Source organism: Excalfactoria chinensis, chromosome 4, assembly GCF_039878825.1.
Source record: "Excalfactoria chinensis isolate bCotChi1 chromosome 4, bCotChi1.hap2, whole genome shotgun sequence".
Classification (NCBI taxonomy): Eukaryota; Metazoa; Chordata; class Aves; order Galliformes; family Phasianidae; genus Excalfactoria; species Excalfactoria chinensis.
The window spans coordinates 25,764,028-25,784,866 of record NC_092828.1 but is presented as its reverse complement, the minus strand read 5'-3'; the positions used below and the strand labels follow the sequence as shown (position 1 = coordinate 25,784,866).

The following is a 20,839-nucleotide window of genomic DNA, read 5'->3' as shown; positions in this document are numbered from 1 at the left end:
ACCTCATTGGTGGAAAAAAACTGACAAGAAAAAAGGAGTCCAATGAGTTAATATATTCTTCAGTTGTACCTTTGAGGGTGAAGAAGTTATGACTCCTGTCAAGGTTCTGAGTTCATCCTCAAAAATAAAATTCACAAAAAAGTTTTCAGAAGTTGAAGTAACTTTATTGCCTATTTCATGGGCAACTTGGATATTTGGGAGTCAGTGAAGTTATAAGTCTAACTAACTTTTGCAAAAAGCTCCTCTCTTACATTTACTCCTATATTCCAAAGATGCACTTTTCTGAAATATTTATTCCCTTTTTCTCACCTGAAAGCATCAGACAGTACTGGATTCAAAGCAGAGTTTTCTCAGTTACAGGTTAAAGCGTGTATTTGCAAAGAGTGTTAGAATGCAGGTAGTTTTGTCCAACTGCAAGTGCTGCCTTAAAGAATCTCTGATAATGTTCCTGTACAGCATTTAACATTTACAGATTTTTTTTGTTGTTGGGCCCTTTGACACACCTATTGGAAAATGCTAGCTGAAAGATGAGATGGTTTGCCAAAGGAATTTTGAAGACTGGGGACATTTGAAGAGGGAGACCTTGAGTCATAGAGCCAGAACCAATCTGTCTTGTAACTTTATTCAGAATTTCACAATCCTTGCTAAACTACAAGATAAGAGCCAAAGGCAACAAACCAGCAGGAGTCAACTCAGAATGTGCCAAAGTTCAGAGCACGGTTGCTTCAGGCTGAAGTTTGCTGACCTCTAATCACTTGGGGTCATCAGTGGTACTGCTACAGGGCCCTGCAGAACGTGAGTTTGATCAGATCTCCCCTGCTGCTTCCATTCTGCCAGCAGTAGTGAGAGCAGGGAAGCAAGGATTCCAAAGCAGTGTTTTGGGGGTGCCTGCCCATCAGCATGCTCTTTTGGGCTGCCATACTTGTGTAATGCCTGCGTTTACTAATTCCAGACTTCCTTAATGCCTTATAAATGGAGAAGGTGGAGTTTATGACAGCATGTGAAGAAGATTCCTTCAAGTTAGGACACTTCTTAGACTTTCAGTGCTGTGTTATGCCATTATTCAATATAAGTTTCTTTTTGTGGTTTAAGTTTCAAGTAGGTTGTTGTCACAGTGACAAAGTTTTCAAGAAATTCCTTTTTCTTGTGAAGTCTCCTTTGACTATTAGTATTATCTTTAATGACCTATCTGCTATGAGTACGCTCAACTGCTGTGAAGTTGTAGTGAGAAAGATTCGTGTGGGGAAATAAATAGCATTCCAGACTCTAATCTGGCAACAAATTCAAAATGTAAGCACGCACTGACCTAAACATGCTTCAGTCATGTGATCCATGACTCATAAAGAGTAGTAGCTATTAAGGAACATTAATTTAGAGGTGATGCCATTCAAGGTGTAATAAAATCTTTAAGGCATATTTTTATGTGCTGTGTCATAGATCTGGGCAGCTCACAAATTCTGATATGTCTGTTTATGGCAATGATTGAGGTTTAGCAGTTATCTCATCCTTACACGCTATAGAGACATTTGAGTATAGCCCTTCAAGCACGTGAAATACATTAATGTGTCTTGTGAATTCTTGAACAGTCTTCAGAAGTTCCAGAATTATCACTGTTTCCCCTAATCCTCCTAGCCATGAAAGGCAAAGGGAAGAGGAGTCATAAGAGAATATTGGCCTCTGGAGCAGCTGTGTACCACAGGGGCTGAGCATTTGGGAACCTTCAGAACTGGATGATCTACATGGACAGGAAACTGGAAGTAGAAGGAATGGAAAGGATCAAGACAGCTTGTGCTTCGTGACAAATGGGAAAATGTTTCACAAAGAAAATAACATGATCACAGCAGATTTTTTTTTTTTTTTTTAATCTTTCTTTGGAAAACTTAAAAATATAAAAATATTCTAAATTCCATAGATATTTCGGATTATGAGATTTTAAGTGCTTCAGAAAAATCCTTAAAGGATAAAATTTGCAATTTCAAGAGACTGGATACCATCAGATTTGTGCTCCTAGGGATTCTTCTCGCATACATCAACAAAGCTATCTTGACTAGCCCAATGTTTTCCTTAGTGTACTCTTTTGCTCGGGTTTCTGTAAAAGTTTGAAATCAGTCAAGACCAGAGTGTTCTCAAACTACTCAAAACACTCATACTCCCACAGCAATCTGCATAAGGATTCTTGCTTTAGACTAGCTGCATTCTTTTTGGTGTATGGGTAATTCTTTTGCCCTGTTTGTACAGGATCTTGCACAATGAGGTTGTGGTCCAAGTCTGTGGGTTTTGAGTGCTTTAGTAATACAAATAATGCTGTCACCACTTAAAAATAGGTTTGTGAAGTGTAAGCTGTCTAACCTTATGAGAATGAAAGCAAAGATACTAACAAGTTACCACCATCGCCATTAATCTTTTTAAAGAATGATTAGCAAGTAAAACATTTCCTTATTGCCTTATTTCAAACAACATTGAACTGGGGACAGTACTTGAGGGAAACTTATAAGTGTTGGGGGGAAAAAGAGCAATCCAGAGAAATCTGAATAATTGACAAACCAGGATTCATAATTGATTCTATATCAACAGGGAGAGACATAAAAAAAGCTCCTGGGCAAAATACTGTAACCATTTTTATTTTTGTAGCAGAAATGTTAAGTCACTGCTTGAAACAGTGATTAAGCACCTGGTTTGAAGGCAGGGCCAACCCAGGGGAGCACAGGTGTATGTAGTGCACCTGAGTGACCAGAAGGGGTGGAGTCAGGATTCACCCCTTCCCAGATCTCATTCAAAGGGTGGCAGTGGAGCCAAGGGTATCTTCCTGGGGATTCCTGTGTATCTGAGGCCTTCTAAGGGTAAGCAGATTCTTTTGATTCTGTGTCTGTGGATGCCTCATTTGTGCATATCATCGCTTACTACAGCCTATGACTTTGCTGCTACCCTATCATCGCTATGCTTTCCATCGTGTTACAGTCATGCAGGGAAGAAAACACACTGGGAGAAAGTAAATTGATGGGATCAAAATCACTATCAGAGTATGGATCAGAAGCAAGGATTGAAAGAGTAGGAATGAAAATAGTGCTTTGGACAGTGCTGTGTAGAATCTGATAATGATAAACAATAACTTCTATCTGAGTTTCATGAGTCTTGACTGTCTTTACAGATAAAGATGAAAACAGTTTCAGATGGCAAATGCAATGAGTAAGTTGTTTTTGAAATATGAAAAATGCTTGGTGGAAGTGTTATTCTAGGCTAGGAAAATATAGGGGATACTGTAGAAAGAGGAAGCTTAACTGAGGAATCAGGTAGGAAATTCAAATAAAAGACTGTTGTTATTGATACAAAACAGACAGGATATTTTAAAATAAAAATTTGTATATGTTTCTTGTCTAATTTGATCTTTGTAAAGATTTTTCTCTCTCTGAAATACTAACCACTGGATTGTTGTTATTGTCTTTTTTTGTCTATTATTCTTATGTACTGCTTCTGGTTCACATCACTGTTGTGTACTGGTCAATAATCTTTAAGATTTAGTGCAAAATCTTGGCTGTTTTTACCTTCCCTGCCTTCTTGTAATCTGACAGTGTTATCAGCCAATTCTAACCCCAAGGAATCATTGTCAGTATCATCCTCCAAAATATAAGGAACTCAGTTCTTTCAAGCAGTTAGTCACCATACTGTCTGAACCCATGTGGTTTGTGTAACTTGTTCCATAAAATGTATGGAAAATTCTTTCTTATTTCTCACTGAATTCCATGTGGTTATCTGAAGTTCCCACAGAAGCAGTTTTAGCTGTCCTTGTTTTCACCAAAGTTCTTGTAGCTCAGCTCTTCAAACTAGTAATTACACTCTTTGTATGTTTGTGTCTTATGGGTTCTGCCTGTGTGTGTATGAATTTTCCACTGTTGCAAGCATCAGTGCTATTCAACCATTGCATTCATCACTGGGAGTTCTGGTGTTTTCATAGCATTTGTATTTCTACCACTGTATCAGGTAGATCTGTTCCAACCACCAGATTTTGGGTGCTCTGGAACTGACTTCTGCTCAACTGTAGCCTACAGCTGTCCTTCCACTGAAAGACAGTTTATAAGGAAAATTGTGCTAGTTCCATCTGTGACTCTTCTAAGTCATGGCATGATCTGCTTTTCATTGAAGCTGTGCCAACTGCATTAAAGAACTGCTCTTCACTTATGTGGTGAACTCATCCAAATGAGACAGACTAACAGAGTATTTCTTTGTAGAAACCCTGCTCTACAGCCTAAGTGACTTTAAAAGATTTTTATTGTCTCAAAAGTGGGTAAAAATTAAACCGTTAATTTCAAAGTCGTGTATAAGTGATAAAATAACTCCCTGTAACTAGAACTTAAGTTACTTTGAGAAAATTATTTTCAAGAATCAAAGAACTAAATTAAATAATAAATAATTTAGTTATCATGGGCTGAATCATGTCAAAAGATATTTTAAACAAAATTTCAGTATTCTCTTTTACATGGCTTCTCTAACTAAACACTACAGGATAAGTCATCAGTCTTGATATTTTGTGATTAGTACCTGGAGAGTAGTAGAGGGTAATTGTTTTCCCAGTCTTTTTTGTAGTTGACAGAGAGGCATGGGCTTTCTGTTATCAGTCAATCTATGAACTAGGTGACAGAAGACCTGCTGAGCATGAGGTAACTCAACAGCTCCCCTCCTTCCTATGGGCAGTACTACATGGCATAGCTACAATGGGATCACCAGTAAGAGGGTGTGATCAGTTGGCTCCTAGGTAGCAGTTCTCTCAAGCTTTCTCTCAGCTGTAGATTGCAAAGCTGAGAAGGCAGGTAAAGTATCTCATCAAGATGAGATTGAATTGGCTAAAACAATATTGAGTGTCTTAGTGTTTGAAGTCAGAAGAGGTCAGGTGAAAGTAGAGTCTTGGTTGATACAGGATGCAATTCAGTGCTTGCTGATCTCGAGGAAGGCTTGCTTGATCTCTCGCATGTTTAATTGGTGTTTGTTTTTACCAAATTCCTTGTAGTGGAGCTGTAATGGTGTTCTGGGATCATGCTCAGTGCTTACTCCAGCAAAACATCATTTATCTGCATGTAATTCAAATTAAATATGCAAATGTGGAACTGGGGTTAACTTTGTCACTAAGAGCCAAGTCTGACACTTCAGGAGAAGTGAGTACTTTGATAGTATATCATATCTTCAGCTCCTGGTAAGCACTTAGAAATCAGCCCAAAGGGTAATGAGTGGTTTGATCGCTCTAAACAGGAATGTGGAAAAGATACCAAAGAGTGGATGGCTTTTAAGTCTTGCCAGCAAAGACAGAAGTGGATTCATTTGCAATTGAAGTTAACATTAACAACATTAACCTTCACAGTAAAAGGATAGTTAATTGTTGATGTGTTTTACTAGATGACATTGATTTGAATTAAGTTTTTAAAGCTAGTTAAGTTAATAGCTAGTTAAAAATATAGTTAAGTTAAGAAATAGTTAAGTTAATGCCTAGTTAAAAAGGTTGAATCCATTCCTCCTGCTCATCCTTGGAAAGGTGCGACATGGTTGCAGAGGTCTCTCTCACTCCAATAAATAAATAAATAAAAATATCATATTAGCTGCTCTATTTTACTTTGTTCTATGAAATTTCTGTGATATTAGGTGTACTCACATAGAAGATGAAAAATACTCATGTGGAAATCATGATTTTTAGCGTTTTCATTTTAAATTAAAGAGAAAACGCACTAAAAAGACAATGATAGTGTAGAAGGAAAGATGACTGCATTCGTGGTTTTTTGTTTTTTTGATTTTTGTTTTGTTGTTTTTTTTTTAACTCTTGGAGTATTTAATGTTAGACAACTTGCAATAGGAACAAGAGCAAGAAATATTTTTCAGTGTTGTGTAATTCGTGATTATAACACTGAGATTGTCAACAGCACCTTGAAATTGTTGTTTGTTCAGATTTTATATAGGTTCAAATAAGAAGCTATAAAAACAGGAAGGATTGCCTTCCTGTTACTTGTTTGGATACTGATTCCGAGGTGTGCACCACGATCTTTCTTGGACATAGGTGAGCTGGAAAGCTTAATTATTTTTTTTTATTATTATTATTATTTTTATCTTTGGCTCTTTTGAGGTGCGTCACCAGCCATTTGTGTCCTGACTTTTTCACAGATGTTATTGGTCTTGCAGTCACATCAGTCATCTCATTCAGCATGGTTGGGCAGATTTCATTTAGCCTCACAAGTTGGAAGATATCCAACTTCTATTAATAGTCTTTAGCCTTTTGAGTCCCTGCTTCTCCATTCCCTCTCTTTCTAAATCATGCTAAACTCAGATGGTGGTGAATAGGATTTGTCTATCAAAAGTGAATCAAATGATGTTAATTTTTGATGAGATTTGAAATGCAAAATAATAAAGAAAGGAACATCATAAGGCAGATTGAAAAGTCTTGATCTAATCTCTTTGTAGTTTGTCTTATTTCTTTCCTTTGCTCTCTTGTCTTGGCACTAGCTAGTAAATGTTTTCTCTTTCAGTGGCCACAAGGTAATGACTATCATCACTTTTATTCTCCAGTCAAAACACAGGCAAATGTAAAATAGAACTTTAATTCTAAACTTCTGTCACACGAGATTTTTTCTGATAACACAATATATTCTTTTCTCATCAAGTTCGGCATACAGTCATTGCATTTAGAAAGTCTGAAATGCTTGGGTGGTCAAGGGTTGTTCTGTTGTTTCCAATGAGAGGAAAAAAAAAAAAAAAAAGAGTTGTACTATTTCCAATGAAAAACAGGCGCCAGTTTCCTGGTAGAAGTATTGCTACAGGGTTGTCTGTTTTGTTTGTTGATTTTCACTGAGCCCTATTTCTGTTTGCTTAGCTTCCAAGACACAAGAAACTAATTCATTAAATAAATAAATAAATTTACCCTTCCCGTGGCAACTTTGTAATTCAAACTTACATACAAAACTGGGATGCAATGTGGATGAATTTAAACTTTATCATACTCATATTATTAGATCCACAAATCCATTTTTCATTCAAACTTCAGCTATTTTGTCAAAATTCTGCTTTGCCAGTCTGCAGAATATCTGCTTTAAATAAATAAATAAATAAAAGCCTATTTTTGTAGGATTTGTGGCTTTCTAGAGTACTTTGCACAATTCTTCATGGAGAGGAATATTTTTAAGTGCTTGTGAAATATTGGTTCTAGGAGAGTTGAGTGTGAACATGAGATTCGGTCAAAAGTGTTGTTTCAGAAAATGTTTCATACTTGTAATGAGTCTCTCTTAACTAAAATATGGAATAAGTCAAACTCTCCCCAGGGGACTGGTATTGGTATGAAAGCCAAGAGTGTACTTGGACTCTTGCGTGCTGTTTCCCGCAGGAACCTTTTGAAAGCTTAGAAACCATGAACTGTACTTTTGTAATATGCCACACAAAGTTTGAGAAGGTTGTAGCAATTCAGAAAGAAACTACTCTATTAGGGCACCATCCTGGGGAAATACAACAAATGCCCAGCACTTCACAGGATTGGACCTACTTATTACTTTCAGGATCTGTGGCGCATCTGTTTCCAAGCCAAGACAAGGTTTTCATAGGAATGGCGTGGGAACACAAATGTTGAGGAGATGCTTCTTGGTTTCATACCTGCAGAGAATAAAAATAAAATTCAAAACAAAATTTAAAAAAAAAAAAAAGAATACACAAAGATCTTGAATGAGGACCAATGTTGAGACTTCTGGAAAAGGAACGATCTTAAGAAGACTCTATTAATAGTAAAAGTAGCAATTAGGAAAAGGTTTGAAATTTCTTTTAATAGTAGTGCATACAATATGCACATACAGAACTGTTTCTCTTAGAAGAAAATGGGCACAGCACAAATGAGAAGGTTCTGAATCAGACAGTGTCAAACTGAGCATTTCTTTACTGGAGTACTTGGCAAATATCTCACTGACTTCAGCAGAATTCTGCTCTCTATCAGTACCATTATTTGTTTTTTTCCCCATCAATTAGAAATATGTCTTCAAAATGGAAATTCTATGGAAAATTATAGTGTTTAGAACTTATAAATTAATTCCATTATTGAATACCCTAACTTTTAGTATTCCATACAAATTTATAAGATAAAAGATTTACACAGAATATATCCTCCACAAGCTGTTGTTAACTGTTGTCTGAATAGGAAAAAATTAAAAAAAAGAAAAGTGTCACTTTTATGGATGAAGCTTAAGGTTGTGAATGGAAACTAGAGTTCACTGAAGTCAACTGCAAAACACTTCCCAAGTGTGAACTATGTCAGCAGCATGAGAAACTTGACAGATACATCAGTATTTCTGGTTGTTTCTGGATTTTTCGGACATTGAAGATGCTAGCTTGACAAATAGTACTTGGGAATAAGATGGTGTTACTGCACAAAGATAGAAATCACGTAGTGTGCTTTTTCACTGTGTCTATTTGTGTGGAATATACCACAAAACATTAGCTCAGGCAATACCAAGTTAAGCAAGGAGCTGAAAGATAGTAAAGAAGTGTAATGTGAGAGGAAATTTACACCAGGCCTGGAGTAGTGCTCATACTGACAGTGCTTCCAGATGAAGAAACTGTATGGCAGATGAAATATGTATTTGTCTGGTTTATTAATTGGGGAACCAATCTTTTGGCTACATAAGCAAAAGAAGTTTGACACTCTGGTCAGACTGAGTTTAGGTATTAAAGTAGAATTTTTCCCATATTCTGGAACAAAAAATGGGAAATCAGTTATAAGTATTTTAGCATAGAACAGCTGTGCAGATGAATGTTTTGTTTTTCAAAGAGGTTTTTCAAGGGCCTTGGGTACTTCTTAGAACTTACATTGTTATATTTGGATTAAAAATACTTCTGTGCGTCATCTCCTTAGGACCTTTTAGGTGGCAAAGCTCCTGTTTCTTTTTTCAGTGATAAAGAACAACTCGTCTTTCCTTGTTACATATTTCCACTTTTCCCTGCCTCTTTCTTAATGGAAAAAAGGGAGGAGTTTTTTTCATATAAACAGTGCATTTCCTACTAAAAAAAAATATTCTTACAAAAAAAATAAAAAGCAATAATACATTATTATGAAAGAAAGAGAAGTTCTTGAATGGGTTAAAAGTAAATTTTTCATTCTCACTTTTTTTTTTTTAGTTACTCTCTGTGACCTACAACCTTTACAAGCGCATAAAAGCTTGCACATTGCCTATGCAGTGCCCGAAAAAACATACATTTCATCTTTTCTTCTCTTGTATGAACTAGAGAAATACTGCAAAGTCACGGTAGTGTTGTTTGGAGATTTTTTTTAATTTTTTTTTTTTACGTTCATACTCACTAATGAGTTGGAGCACAAAATGAACAGATACCAAGGAAATGATCAAATAGGCAAATAAGCCAGACAGCATATTTCAGTATTTACTCTCTTCCTTTAACCTCCTCTTCATTTACTTTCTCCTTTTAGAAGTGAATAGGGTTATTAATTAACTTATTAATTAATCTGTTATTAATTATTAATGTGGTATTAATCTGTTTAGCTTTAGTAAACCAGGAAGATGTATGATAACTATCACATTAATCTGACTCAGTGGTAATTAACTGGAATGTATTAATTTTGTGTTTACAATGTTCTGATCTCCTCTGACACCTGTAAAAAAAAATAAAAAATATGATCTTTACTTGACAATAAAACACCCCAACGACTCTTCCAAGCCTCCCACTGATTCTGTCTGGCATGCTATTCCTCTCATTTCTCCATCACTCTGTTGTTAGTGTAATTATTATGTGACTCCTCATCTCCTTGTGTGAAGAATTTCAGTCTTCTCTAGGATGCAGGGGTTTAGCCATGATAGAAGAGGTGCAGTATTTACAGTAATCTGTTCTTCTATGCCTTGATAAGGTTCAAGATTAGGAGCTTCTGTGGGGATCTACTTTTGATTCTTTCCCAAAAGATCATTGTGGTCACTGAATTTGTATGAAAATGTGAAAAGAAAGATTTGTGCCAAAGCATGTATGTGTTTTTAAAAAGTAGTCTATGGGGTTTTACTTATTCCCCACCTCCATCCCCCTGCCCAGATAAATCAATCCTAAGCAGTTGCAGCTGGAATTACGTACAGAGATTTGTGGATAAACTTACTCAGGAGGAGTGTGAGTAGGAGTCAATAGTTTGCTTCTCTCTCAGTATCTGATTTGTTTTTTCATGATATAAAGCTGGACACAGTATTATCTTCCTCAAGTAGTATAAATTCCAATCCTGTATACCTAGTAATCAAGAAATTTGATTATGGTTTTATTTCTTCAAACCCCAGAGAGATCCAGGAGATGAACACTAGCAAAATTTAAAACTGTAGATAGCAATCAATTAGATTTGGGCTGACATCATGGAAAGAGCATTAGAATCAGATGGCTTATTTACGTATGTGATGATTTGTATTGCTAATCTTTCTCAGCTTCTGCATTCTAGTAGGCTGACACTTGCAGGAATGAGACAAGCTTCCTGATTTTTCACATCTACAGCCTTCAAAGTTAGTAAGAATGACTTGCTTTTCTTGGGATAAAGGGTAGGAATTGCTTCTTTGTTTCCTTGGATGGGGGCCAGAAATGATAGTGTTGCTTTTAATTTTCCCCTTTTACTCTGGGAGAAGATGCTCAAAGGTATAAGGTAACTTATAGTTGTCACATAATATTTGATTTTCTATCATCACATGATTGAAATCATTTTTTATTTATATGAAACATGGAGTGAATCTATGGTTGCAAATGTTGCCTGTAAAGAGATGAGAAGACTGAGATCAACTGGGATTTCTGTCTGCCATACAGAAGCAGTACCCAGATTTAAGAGCTTTAAAGCAAAATCACATTTGTATGCATTACGTGGTGTGGGAACAAATAAGAAAAGTGAGATTTTAATTATCTTTTGCTGGTGCCATTTGGTTACTAAATAGTTCAGATTTGCCTATCTTTCAATGTTTGTTAATGTTTTTGTTATTTATTATAAGATAAATATTAGCTGAATAAATGACATCTGAGCTTAGGGAAAAGCTCTGTATGTGTAAATTAACCCTAATAGAACCCCTGCTAATTGTTGAAAAGCATGAGCACTCTTGAAGCTGTTCCAGTTCTAGGTATATCACAACTCTGCTTTGGTGTTAACATGCAAGTTATCATACAATTATTGAATTACTCGGGTTGGAAAAGACCTTAAAGATCATCAAGACCAACTGCAACCTAACCATGCTACCTTAACTCTAACAGCCCTCCACTAAATCTTCCTTTAGGGAAGAGACACATGTTTGGTGGAACTGGATGAAGCACAGGTCATGTTACTATCATAAACTGTGTAAATATTCCTTAGCATTAAATTAAAATTTAGCTGACCCCTCTTTTTATGCTGTAAGTACTGTCTAGCAATTAAAGAGTAGGTCAAGCAGAAACAGAATTATTTATCCAGGGAACTTTTCTAAGTATCAGAACCAAGGTTATTTTACACATATGTTTTTATTCCAAGTTCTGATATGCAAGTAATGTGAGGTTTGACAACTGTTGCTCAAAAAGAATTGTAGTCATTACTAATTATGTTTCCCAAAAGGTGTAATGGTAACTCTCAGGTTTTTGAGCTGCTCACAGAAGCTATTCTGAAGACAAGAAACTCTAGGAATACACCTAAAGGATAAGGACTTAATTCTATACTACAGCTAAATTTTCCTTAATGGAGAAGATGCTGCAAATTAACCATTACCATTATCTATCATATAAGTCAGTGTGATGCTGACAGAATTCAGAGCACTGGAAGCTTACCATAATCTATGGCAATTATAGTAACACCAACATAGTACAAGAGAATGATCCCCAAAGTGATCTGGGGGACACATATAACAGCATTCATAATGGCTTAATCTGCAGGTTGGGGATCAGTATGAAAAAATACATTTTTGTACTACAGGAAGAGACAAGCTGCTCCTAAGTATGCTCACTCTTTGTTGATAATGTGTTCCTCATTAATCACCAAGGCACTGTACTTATTTAGTATCTAGCTGCACTGTTCCTGTTCAGAAAAGCTACAGTGCAAATTATTTTGCCCAACTCAAAGACAAAAATATCTGAACTTTGACTATGTTGTAGAAGAAAGCTAATGTGGCAGGGATTATTATTATTATTATTTTCCCTTTTTCAGTAAGTGAATGTTAGATGCAGTCTGTGTTACTACACAGAACTATTTGCTCAAGTATCCAGTATCTCTGGTCCGCCCTCCCACACTTGGAAAGCATACAGAAAGGGTAATTTGTGTCAACATGTCCATAATGAATCTCTCATGGTTGCCACTTGAAATTTTGGGCCTTTTTTTTTTTTTTTTTTTTTTGTTAAAATATTCTTAAAAGCTTCAAATAGTAAATATTCTAACTTCAGTCAAATGAAACTTTTCATTTAATCATAAATTTTAAGTTTTGATTAACCAGAAATTTCCACTATTTTATTCCTAATCAGAAGACAGTCCTTCACCTAACTTCTAATAAAAATCAAAGGAAATGGTCATCTAACTCAGTATTGTGTGTAGTTACTTATATCTGAGCAGAGCAACTGCAACTTAAAATAAAAGTCTCATCAATATAGTGGTTTGTGTGTACTTTACATTCATATTTGCAGACAGTGTATTTAAAGGGGATCAGTTGCAAAAAACAGCAAGAGTGAATACAGAAATGTTAGATATGATATTTGAAGTAATCTCTTCCTAGGATAAAGTCCTGTGTTTTAGTGTAAGATAGATAGATAAGTCTATGGTATGTTTCAGTAATGATCTGATAGGCAAGTCATGCCTGGTTACCTTTCCAGAGGGATTTCTTCCCCCAGATGCTAAGGGCCCATACTGTTAAAAGTCTGCCAGTCTGAGTATTAGTACCTATAGGGGGTGTAAAAAGATTATATGCCAAGGCTTTTGGTTGTGGGTGGGAAAGGGCTTTATTGTTTTTTTGTTTGGTTTGTTTCTTCTTTCTTTCTTTGGGTTTTGTTGTTGTTGATGGTTTGGGGGTTTTTTGTTTGCTTTTTGTTTGTATTGTTTTTTATTTTTAATGACCCAATCATGTAGAAATTGTTAGTCAAGTTCTTCAGCTGTGTGAGGAGTGAGAAATAACGTGAAGTTACAGTGAACCCATCTGGCCAAGCAAGAAAATCTGGCTTAGTTGTTCTATTGCCAGAAATGTTAAATCACTTCCCGGGAATGCAATTCATTTGGACCATATGGAACTCGTTGGAAGAAGGTCCCAAATGAATTCTAAACTGTACTGGAGATGAGAGTACTTCTCATAAGTAACAGCCTCATTTTCCCATTGGACAGCATGTAAGCATGTATGCGTAGCTGTACTAACAAAACAAATCAGACCAATGAGAGTACTGCCTGTGATGATGTTGAACAAGCCCTACTTACTGTTTACATTATTTAAAAGTTTCAAGAAATGCGATGTTCATTTAATGTTTTGTTCTCAGATTTTAAGTAACAAAAGAACATTCTGACAATTTTTATCTCATTTCTTTGCCAAGAATAAAAAAAGCAAAGCATCTTGGTTCAGTATGGATAAAGATTAAAAAAAAAATCTGGGCCTTTATTCTTACTATATATTTTAATTAAATAGGAAGGGTTACAATTTTTCTCTAAGCTAAGCAATCTAAAACTTTGACTTAAAAAAAAAAAAACAACAACTTAAGTCTTAACCCTTGACTAAAACAATGGCACATAAGTTCTTAAACTTAATTAACAATTAACAAGCAAAACTTGCTTATTTATAATCCTCACTTGAGGAGAAAATTTTTCAACTTTCATAACTGCTTTAATGGATTCATAATTCATAAGTTTACCACTGCACCATGTTCTAAGACAAGCAATCCTGTTGCAGGCTTTATGATTAAAAGGATGCTGATATTCCTTTGAGAAATTGATTTCTATTGCATTTCAAAGAAAATGTTTTACTTTCATTACTTTTGCTGCAGCAGTAAATTTTTTGAGAGGCTTTCTTTTGTTAATGGTGGTGGTAGTTTTCTCGGTTGGTTGGTTTTTTTCTTATTTATATTCACAAGAATTCGATTTGGACCCTGGAAAATATTGCATTATGTGCTGTGTACAAATAAGTAAATCACTTCTTTGGTCAGTAAGACTAAATCAGGGAAAACAAGTTTTGCTGACCTTCCAGTATTTAAAGGGAGATGGTAAACAGGAAGGAAATAAACTTTTTCAATTGTAGATAGCGTTGGAAGGGGTTTAAACTAAAGGTGGAAAGATTTAGATTAGATGTTAGGGGGAAGTTTTTCACTGAAAGCATGGTGTGGTGCTGGAACAGGCTGTGCAGAGAGGCTGTGGATGCCCCATCCCTGGAAGCGTTCAGCACCAGGTTGGATCTGATCTAGTATATATCTAGTGCTTGGCAACACTACCTGTGGCAGGGAGGTTGGAGCTTGATGATTGCTTCTATCCCAAACCATTCTATGAGTTCGGACTCTAAAAGCACATAAAGGAATTGGAATTTCGTTTGGCTGGAAAAAAAAATAAAATAAAAAGTGGTCTGAATCTGATATCAAGAAGAAAAATGAGGCAATAATATATGTTTATGTAAGTAATGCATTGTTGTTTACCTGAAGTAGTGAAAAATGGAAGTTGTAAGTTGTCTCCACTCCATGAGGTCCTTCTCGTTCTTAGTTTATGGAAACGTACTTTACAATGCTGCCATTTTGAATATATTTCTTTATATAAGTGTTATAGTATTTTTTTTTCTATCCATCCATGTGACTCCATTTTAAAATTCTTGCTTTTGTTATGTCTCTGTACCAGCAGTCTTAATAAATTGCTACAAGTTTACTGTAGTTAGCATAGGAATTACTTTCATATGCAAACCTTAATCAGCTTTCACATTACCTGCAACTTAAAGCATTTCTTCATTCCTAGTAGCAGAAATACTAATTTTGTGACTGACACAACTGTCCTAAGGCATGACAGTTCTGTATGTTTTCAGCTTCTACTTACCTGGTCTGCACCCACATAAAATATCAACTCTTTGGCCTACCATCTAACAAATTTACTACAATTTATTTTTGGCTGTAAATCAGTACGTTTTGGCAATCATCATTTAAAGAAAAAAAACAATATTTGGGGGAAAAGCAACAACTGACAATGTTAACAGTGTTTTAAAATTGAAGTATAATATATATGAAGTGATAATATGAGTAATGATGGAGATTATTACTTTATCTACTTTCTTTTTTTGTGGCTATAGCAATTCATACCTGTGCTCATTCATACCAAAGACATTGCCAGTGATTTTCATTATGGCTACAGGCAACATTATTACAATCCAAGAAACCTGTTGTAAAGCTACCAGAAAAATTATCTTTCTTATTCATCATTCTTTCATATCATAGTATCATAGTATAGTATTGTGCGAGTTGGAAGGGACCTTAGAGATCATCGAGTCCAACTCCCGGGATTCGAGCCCTCTGTGTAGCAGAGCGGCACTTCTACCCCCTGCTCCACAGGGGGGGATTCGAACCCGGGCCCCCTGGTGTTGCAAACGGGAATTCTACCGCTGCGCCACCGGAGGCACATATCCTCATTGAGTCCTATACCTGCTTCACTTAAGTCCACCAGATTAAAGCCTTTTATCCTGACCTTGAACATTTGAACTTAGAAAGGCCTCCCCAGTCAGTCTGTTGCCTCTCCATGACACAGCTTATGGTTTCAGTGTTGATACTTCTTATTGCCACATCTTGTCTCTCTGTGAAGTATTTATTAGTGTTATTGCTTATGATTTATTTTTTTTTCTAAATGTTGTAAAGCAGTCTGTTAAGCATGACAAAACAGATCTTAAAATGAAATTTTTCAAAAACTATTTCAAGAAGTCTGAAACTGACTGTCTTGTGATTTCTGTCCATTGCTCCTCTTTTTCTGTTCCTCTTAAGTCCAAGGTAGGAAACTTTTACTGAATAAAATGCCATCAGCAAAAGAGTTGTAAAAATACACAGGTCTCTTTGAAAGTAATGCCTTGTATTTATTTCCATAGAAAATTCAACGAAGAACACAATGATGTTATTTGATAGAGCAAATTCTCAGCTAAGCATTATTTTTTAACAGATACCACCACTAGCTATGCGTTTTTACCAGCAATGAAAGAGCCTATTTGTCACACTCATAAAAATCTGCATGGTCATCTGGAATGTGGCTTGTCTTTCACATCACTGTCATCTCTGCTGAAGTCCTCAACCTCACTATGCTGACATCCACTGTTTGGTCTCTGTGACCATTTAGTAAGCATCGGTGAATGTCAACGGGTGCTGTTTTTTCCACATGCACATTCCATCATGCATCTTTACTCCATAAGTGCTTCCATGTCAGACTCCATTTTGTCAGGCCACCCCCCAGCTGCCATCTGTCAAATAGCAATAAGATGTAACAGACTATTGGAGGAAGATTTAACTTCTACTACCACTAGCACCCCCCTCTGATATCATGAGCCAACATAGCAAACTAGGTGGCATTACATTCAGAGCAACCTTCATAATGCCTTAATTCCCATGGCAGTTCCATATACATTACACACCCAATCCCATATTTCACCTGGTCTTTCTTTATCACAGCTGTGCATCCTTTAATTGTTTATGTGTACCACATAAATTACATTGAGCTATTAATTCAGCCTATAAACTATTTACTTTAAGAAAAATATGGCATGCTTTCTTTTAACATGAAGAAGGTATGTCAAAAACAATTACAGCAATGTAAAAAAAAATTTCTGTTACTTTCCTTTCAAAAAATATATAAAACAAAAGATAAATAAATAAAAGAGAAAATATAAATAAAAGATAAATAAAAAATCAGCATGGTATGCAAGAATATTTGAGCCTAAGCCCTGATTTCATGAACTCAATAGTAGAATTATTCTAGACTTCTTCAGTAGGAATCTGTTGTGTTTTATCTCATCTTCAGCTAAAATTTTCTATCTTCACTCCTTCAGAATTACTCAGTGAAGTCCCTCTGGAATTTTGTAGGCGTGTTTTCTAGGATGACTATTGCTCAATGAAATCACTGGAATATCATGTTAACTCCATCTCCTCCCTTCTGTCCTCATCTGTTTATTTATTTATTTTGTAAGCAGTAATTAGTTTCATAATGGAAAGTCATTCAAATGGCAACCGTATGTTTCTAAATGTTTCTCGCATTGAGACCTCTGTTCTTTTCAGACTTTCTGGGCACTCATAAATTCTATGTTAATATTTTATGTTTTCCCTAAAATCCTAATTTTTTTTAACGGTAGTATTTTTTTCCTTTTTTTCTTTTTATCTCCAGGCTATGCCAGTTATCTCAGAAAAGGAGAAGGCTGGTGAGTAAATGTTTGCTATTTCTTTTCTCAATATCCTTGTATTTGCTTTCTAAAATACAGCATTTTAAACAATGGGATTTTGAATGTACAGGTTCAGAGGTCTATAAATGTTTAAATCTTATTTATTATTTCCTGAATAGGGCATTTCTCTTCCTGAAAAGTGTTCAGCTTTCTGTGAGATATCACAGAGAAATCATCTGTGTTTGATGTTATCCTGCAAAGCACCTTATTGAATTGCAGCCGTACCTTACATGTCAGTAATACTCTAGTTGCTATTCTGACTTATTTGATGTCTTGACTAGCAAACACAGATGCCAGTGTGTTGGTTCAAATTAGTGGGATTGGATGATTTAGTTTGAACTTTGCTATCTGTCTGTAAGCATGGCGTGACATTCTGTTTTTCTGAAGTACTGCACTGGAGTTAAGAATTTTTGTTTTGGCAAAATTTTTCACAGTATTGAAAAGCTGATTTTCTATTCTTGTATGTTATGTGTGTTCTGTGAACACTGTATTTTGGTGTTTATATGTGAAATATATAAATGAGCCTAGTAAAAAATATAAGCAGGTATTGTTGAATGGATGTGATGCTGTGATGAATACTCGAGAATGCTCCAGCTAAGAGTTCTATGGACATCTGTGGCTTCTGTTGGTTTCTTTACCATGCAGTTTAATTGACAATTTGCTACTGGAGTCTCAGCATTAACTCAAAATATTCAAATATCACCCAGCATTCTTGTTTTTATTATTATTATTCTTGTTGTTGTTCATTATGTGTTTATGTGTTATCCTGGTTCGGATTATTTTCTTTGGCTTGTAAAATGGAAGGAATAGGTTAAAAAAAATTTTGGAGACAATTTTACTTTAAAAGCTATGGAGCTGTCTGTTTGGGAAGCTCCTATTTTAGCTGTTGAATTTCATAAACAGTTTCCAAACCACGGTCCATGTTTAGGAACCATTTTCCATGTAGATTTCACAGATGGTATTATTTTTTACTTCACTGATAAAACATTTTTCTTTTATTGAATATTTCAGACATTAAATAGAGCATCATGTTATGTGGAATCAGCTTGCTGATATTTCCCTGTACTTGAGCACAAACTGGACTTTGAATGGAAATGTGATTGCCTTTTTTTTTTAAATCAGTTTTGGCTTTTCCTCCTACCCCTGCTGACCCTTTGTAGCTCGGGAGTTATGAAATTATGATGCTTTTTGGAAATATTGACCATGCATAAGAGAAGTAATTATCTAGATCAGATCTATTGACTGAAATCACATGTCTAGTGGTAGCTCTTATACTATTTTTGTCAAATGCAATCAGATCAAGACTCAAATGTTCATGTCTCGTGCTTTGTGGTCTAAATAGCCTTTGATCTCTGCTGCTTATAGTGCACCAGATAAATGACTTTGCACAGAACTCACGAAAGACCAAGCCATAAGTAAAGTGTGTGGGCATTCACAAGATGACATATTTGCAATTCTCCTGTAACAGAACAAAACAAGTACTTGTTTTGATATTTGAAAACATGAGCAATTGAATTCTATTTAGTTTATATTGTTACAAACTAAGCAAAGGAAATTACAGGACAAAAAGAAAAGTCTGATTTGTTTTACTATTTGACAATGCAAAGACTTCAAAGGTAACAAAATTGGATTGTGTTTTATTATTATTGGTTTTAAAATGCACTCAAAATGTCAAGTTGAACATATCCTCTGATTTTGAGGATTCAATGTAGTTAACAATTACTTGTTTCTTCTTTCCTACCTGGTATTGCTTGGTTTCATCTAGGACTGAAATGAGAAAGGCTGTTATCTTAGTGTTTCTGGTTTCAAAATTCTAGACATATAAACAAAAACCTGTTTTCACAAGGCTTCCTATTCTATAAATTCCAGGTGGTTTTGAATGCTTTTCCTATAGGCAGCCAACCACTAGACCCTTAAGTGGATCAAGCTGCTTAAGCAACTTACTTCACACATTATTGACTGTTTTATAGTAATTTTTAATCCTTGAAATAAAGTTTTTTCTCAGTACTATGTATTTTCCACCTTGCACTAAATTTAGGCTACATCAAATGCAAATTTTCAGGGGGGAAAAAATAACAAAACTCAAAAACCAACAACTTTGCTACTTTTGTCAATTCGTAATTCAAGAATTGCATGACTTAACTGGCATTTTTTCCCCCATGGAAAGTGCAGTAAAACCTGCAATTGCAGAATCCCCTTGGCAAAAATCTATAAATGACTAGAGTATTGAGCAGAACATCAGTCATGCCTGACGTTATTGCTCCAAGTTGTGTGAATTAGGGCATTGGAAATGATGTATTTCAGATATTTTTCAGAAAGACTTCATAAAAAAGCATCAATATTATAACACCTCTGGCAACGGTGGAAAAAAAATAAATCTTTCAAAACAACTCTTTTAAAGTAGAAGTTAAGATCAAGCAACAAGCACAGTCAGGGAAAATGATGGTTCAAGCCAAAAGATGACTCAGGGCTAGGACTATTAGCACCTAAATCAAAACTGCAGGCCAGCAACAAGGTTCAAAACAATGTTTCTTTCTGATCCATCTCTTTATTTTTGGAAAATTGATGTATTCTTGTACCTTTGATCACCTTGTTTACAAATTACTGTCGTAATTTTTATTCTCAAATTCTGTCCATGAGTTATGATAAATTTTGAGAGATGGAGGCTTCATTGTACCTGTCTATAATTAAGGTGTCTGTGTCAGTGGTAGTGATCTTGGCTTGATTTGTAGCCTATAAAAATAATCAGCATAGAAACCTTTGGATCACCTGGCTGAATGTCAGCATTTGCTTCATTGATGCGACTCACACCTTAGATGACGTGAATGGTGTCTGCTGGTTCTGCACTAGTTGGATAGTCAGGATGGGTCCTAAAACAGATACAAGTACGCATTTACAATTAATCCATTGTAAGGCCCTATTAAGGGCTAATTTCACTTTCTGGAGCCATGTTGCCAAACAAAGGTGAATTGACCATATGTGTTGCTTTGTCTGTGTCTCTTTGTGGACCTACCTCATGATTTCCCAATTTATCCCCAAATATTTGAAGAGAATAATGAACTCTGTTGTGACATACAAACATTACTGTTCTAACAGAGCCAGTGGGATGGACAGGGTGAATATACACATCTGGTTAGAGACTTAACACAGCTTATTTTTCTTGAGGTGGTAGAACTATGTACTATCACATAAATAAGGTAGAAGGTTTAGTCTAGCCCTAAATAAATGTTAACATAGGTCCATAATACAATAACAAGTTGTTTCTGTGCATAATACAAGTGCCCTGTGGTATTCTGGTGGAACAGATTTTTAGCAGATTAAAACAAAATAAGCTCTTTGAAGTCATTGAGTTTTAGCTCTTAAATACAAAATGAATCAGTGTAAGAATGCAGAACATGTAAATTTCATAAAAGTGCAATTGATGCTGCTCATTTGTAGCAGTAAATGTCCATAGCAGAACAGCAAGAGACTCTTAGGGGTTTATCTGA

The 20,839-nt window shown here is 35.6% G+C and overlaps 1 protein-coding gene across 5 annotated transcripts in view; it reads left to right on the top strand.

The window, feature by feature from the left end:
* DLC1 (DLC1 Rho GTPase activating protein) overlaps nucleotides 1–20,839 on the top strand; it is a 243,040-nt gene that overhangs the window by 101,354 nt on the left and 120,847 nt on the right. For all 5 annotated transcript variants that reach the window (XM_072334570.1, XM_072334569.1, XM_072334568.1 and 2 more), the window contains one exon: nucleotides 17,297–17,330. In XM_072334570.1, coding sequence (XP_072190671.1) covers nucleotides 17,297–17,330 — 34 coding nt within the window. The remainder of the gene's footprint in view (nucleotides 1–17,296; nucleotides 17,331–20,839) is intronic.